At 42.9% G+C, this 4,357-nt stretch overlaps 1 protein-coding gene across 1 annotated transcript; it reads left to right on the plus strand.

The window, feature by feature from the left end:
* The first annotated feature begins 6 nt into the window (after positions 1-6).
* On the plus strand, positions 7-4,351 carry LOC105570723 (uncharacterized protein K02A2.6-like). Its single transcript, XM_012028161.1, has one exon. It carries the CDS (start codon positions 204-206, stop codon positions 4,317-4,319), a length of 4,116 nt encoding a protein of 1,371 aa, XP_011883551.1. The 5' UTR covers positions 7-203; the 3' UTR covers positions 4,320-4,351.
* The last annotated feature ends 6 nt before the right edge of the window (positions 4,352-4,357 follow it).

Consider the following 4,357-nt stretch of genomic DNA (forward strand, 5'->3'; position numbering starts at 1 on the left):
TTGGCGACGAGGATAGTGAATTCGCCGGGCAACTGGTGACAAGGATCACGAAGCCGCCAAGCAATAGGCGACTAGGATCGGAAAGCCACCAAGCATCCGGCGACGAGAAGCGTGGATTCGCCAACATCTGGCAACGAGGTTATAAATTCGCCGGGCAAGGGCGAAGAACAGTTACAAAATCGCGAGAGTGAGTAGTTCGTGTGATGGCTGCTACAACGCCTAGCACAATAAATCTCGAGCCGTTCGATCCAGACAAAGGTCCCTGGTCGGATTGGCAAGAACGCCTCGAGAGTGCCTTCAGACTGCACAAGATTGCGGAAGACTTGAAGGTGGATGGATTATTGAACTGCCTAGGTTCAACGGCATACAGCACGCTCAAGAACAGGCTTGTACCTAAAAAGCCAGGTTCGGAATCTTACGCCACGTGCACGAAAGTACTACAAGACTTCTACGAGCCGAAGCCCAATGAAATCGCAGAAAATTTCAAGCTCTGGACTCGGAAACAAGAAGAAGGAGAGAACATTCAAAGCTTCATCACGGCCCTGCAGAAATGCTCAATTAATTGCAAGTTAGGAGACTTCGCAAGTACAACGATACGGAACGCATTCGTTTTCGGCCTGAGGAACAAGCGAATACAGAACCGGCTACTGGAAACACAGGATCTGACGCTGGAAAGGGCAATCGAGATCGCTACCACGATGGAACTGTCCGAGGCGGAAACCAGCCGACTTCAAGGGGAAGCCATCGCTGCCGCCATCCAGACTACAAAGAGATCGCCGTACAAAGATAAGTCTAAACATACAAAAAAGGTCGCGTCGCGTAACAATACGAATAGCGAGCGCGCGAGCGGTCAAAACATAACGTGTTTTCGGTGCGGCAAGCATCACTACGCATCTGTTTGTACGATGCAGCGTAACATCAAATGTTTATCGTGCGGTAAATCGGGACACATAAAGAAGGTATGCAAGTTGAAAGCGTTAAAGTATAATAAATCCGAAAGTCAAGCGTTAGATATCTTAGCAGCAGAGCATACCGAATTTCGTAAAAAAATTTACTCGACGTTAAATGTAAACGGACGAAATGTACAATTCGAGGTAGACAGTGGCGCATCCGTTACCTTAATGTCTGTCGACAACGCGAGATTATTATTTAAAGGCGAAACGGTGTTTAAAACGGATTTGAAATTAGTTGCCGCAAATCAGACACCGATACAACTGTACGGTTACATTACGGTTAAAGTAAGAAGCGATGAATCTGTGTGTGAACTAAATATGTACCTTACGGTACAACCTAGAGAACCACTTCTCGGAAGAGAGTGGATGCTACAATTACGCGAGTTCAAAAGTATTCTGAAATCTCTGGGTCAGATACAATCCGTTAATACAATGTCAAAATCATCGCGGATACAGGAATTATTGAAAGATTTTCCAAAATTAGCAGACCCCTCAATATCAAAAGTTTCAAACATTCAGGCAAGGTTAAACGTAAAAGCTAATATAACGCCAGTTTTTCTGAGACCAAGGTCTGTTCCTTTTCGATTGCGCGCGAAAGTAGAGGAAGAATTAGATAAACTCGTGAATGCGGGTATTTTCGAAAAGGTAGATTGTGCCGATTGGGCTACGCCGATAGTGCCAGTCATCAAAAAGGATGGATCGGTACGAATTTGCGGGGACTATAGCGTCACACTTAATCCCAATTTGAAAATTGATGCTCACCCCTTGCCGACCCCTGATGAATTGCTTACGCAAATGGCGGGTGGCACAATATTTTCAAAGATTGATCTAACACAAGCGTATTTACAGTTAGAGGTACGTCCTCAAGACCGCGAATATCTTACACTCAATACACACAAGGGTCTATACAGACCAACACGACTGATGTACGGTATTGCATCAGCCCCGGCCATTTGGCAAAGGACGATTGAAAATATCTTGAAGGATATTCCGGGAGTCGTGGTATTTCTCGACGACATACGCATTGCTGGATCCTCTCCGAAGGATCATATGGAAAAATTACGTACGGTTTTTACGCGATTGCAAAAATACAATATTCGGATTAATCTTCAAAAAAGTGAATTTTGCACGGATCAAATACAATATTGCGGTTACATTATTAATAGTAAAGGCATAAATAAAGCGCCCGAGAAAATAGAAGCAATTAAAGAAATGCGGAAACCTAATAATATTACCGAATTACGCAGTTTTTTAGGTATGATCCACTATTACGATCGTTTCATTCCAAAGTTGAGTTCGATTCTGCAACCCTTGAACAAACTACTTCAGAAAAATGTTGTGTTCAAGTGGTCTGCCGCTTGTGAGAAAAGCTTCCAAGAAGCTAAACGAGCATTCGTTAGTCCGCGATGCTTAGCCCATTTCGATCCGACATTACCTATTACACTCGCTACCGACGCCAGCCCGTACGGCGTTGGTGCGGTCCTTTCTCACATTTTTCCGGACGGCTCGGAACGAGCCATACAGTTTGCCTCACAAACACTTTCGAAAACTCAACAGTCGTATTCCCAAATAGATAAGGAAGCATACGCAATCATTTTCGGTATAAAAAAGTTTTACCAGTTCTTACAAGGATCTAAATTCACGTTGATAACGGACCATCGTCCACTTACGCAAATATTATCACCAACGAAAGGTTTACCTACATTTACAGCATCACGAATGCAGCATTACGCGTTAATATTACAAGGATTCAATTACAATATCGTTTACAGAAAATCGGAACAGCATGCTAATGCTGATTGCCTTTCGAGACTCCCTATACCAAGCACCGGTCAATGTGATGCAATTGACGCGCTGCAAAATACTACGTTCGAGACATTACCCGTTACAGCCACACAAGTAGTAGAAGCTACTGGCAAGGATAAAGAATTAGCGAAGCTACGGGAATTTCTTAAGACAGGTTCAGGTTCTTTTAAGAATAACAAATTCTATACGGTTCCACTTAGTGAATTTTCTCTATTAAATAATGTCATTTTTAGAGGACATAGAATCGTGGTTCCAACCATGTTACAAAAGAAAATCCTACACGAATTACACACCGGACATTTCGGCATCGTTAGGATGAAACTGCTAGCACGTAGTTACGTGTGGTGGAACAAGATAGACTACGATATCGAACAATTAGCTCAAAATTGTTTTGATTGCAATTCATTCAAAAATAATCCAGTTAAAGTATCGAATCACATCTGGGAACCAGCACAGAACCCATTCGAACGTGTTCATGTAGACTTCGCGGGTCCATTTCTGGGACATTATTTCTTTATTTTAATCGACGCGTATACGAAATGGCCAGAAATACACTTGGTCAAGGATATAACTACGCGTACTACAATAAACCTTTGCAGGCAAATATTTTACACGTATGGATTGCCTCAGTACTTTGTGAGTGATAATGCGAGAACGTTCACATCCAACGAATTTGCAAAGTTCTTAAAATCGCTAGGTATCACACACAAATTTACCGCTCCTTACCATCCTGCCACGAATGGGCAGGCCGAGCGATACGTACAAATATTAAAGAATTCGTTAAAGCGCATGCGAACTACAAATGTGAATGCATATGTAGATTTACAAGAGTTACTTTTTCAGTATAGAAATACGCCACATGCAGCAACGGGATATTCTCCCGCGGAACTTCTTTTTTCTAGGAAAGTACGAACGCGTTTTGATCTGTTACGACCGTCTAGTACTAAGCATACTACATGTAATACTTTTCCTTTCAAATTTACGGTGGGGAAGAGAGTTAGCTGCCGAGATTACACCGGGGAAACAAAATGGTTATTCGGAAATATTGTTGAGCAGATCGGCGAGCTACACTTCAAAATACGTCTGGACGACGGCCGCGTTTGGAAAAGACATGTTAACCAAATGCGACCGATCGGTGAGGATACACCCCGCAATAGGAATAGCGAAAGTGATTACGATTATTTCGACTATGACCCACCGAGAAATAGTTCTAACGAAAACATTCGTAACGAGAACAATCCAGATAGCAACGCGAACGATGTAAGAAACACGGTGAGCGAAGACATTAGCGATAGGACTATTGTAAATGCGAGTCCATCCGGAACTTCTACTCCTAGGGAAAGTACACCCTCGACATCAGGTCCGTCATACTCTTCGTTAACTGCTCAGGAATCAGATTCTTCATTATATTCAACACCGACGGCACCCTCTAGAACATCTACGCCGAAACCGTCTTTGCCACCGAAACCTGTAAGCCTTAAAACTACTCCTACATCAGCACGCCCTTTACGTTCAACCAAAGTGCCTTTACATTTGAAAGATTACATTTTGTTCAAGTGACCTTTTGCATTACTAAGTAAGGGGAGTGTTGTGTGAGA

This window comes from Vollenhovia emeryi, unplaced genomic scaffold (assembly GCF_000949405.1).
Source record: "Vollenhovia emeryi isolate VEMERY1.0 unplaced genomic scaffold, V.emery_V1.0 DF941968.1, whole genome shotgun sequence".
Lineage (NCBI taxonomy): Eukaryota > Metazoa > Arthropoda > Insecta > Hymenoptera > Formicidae > Vollenhovia > Vollenhovia emeryi.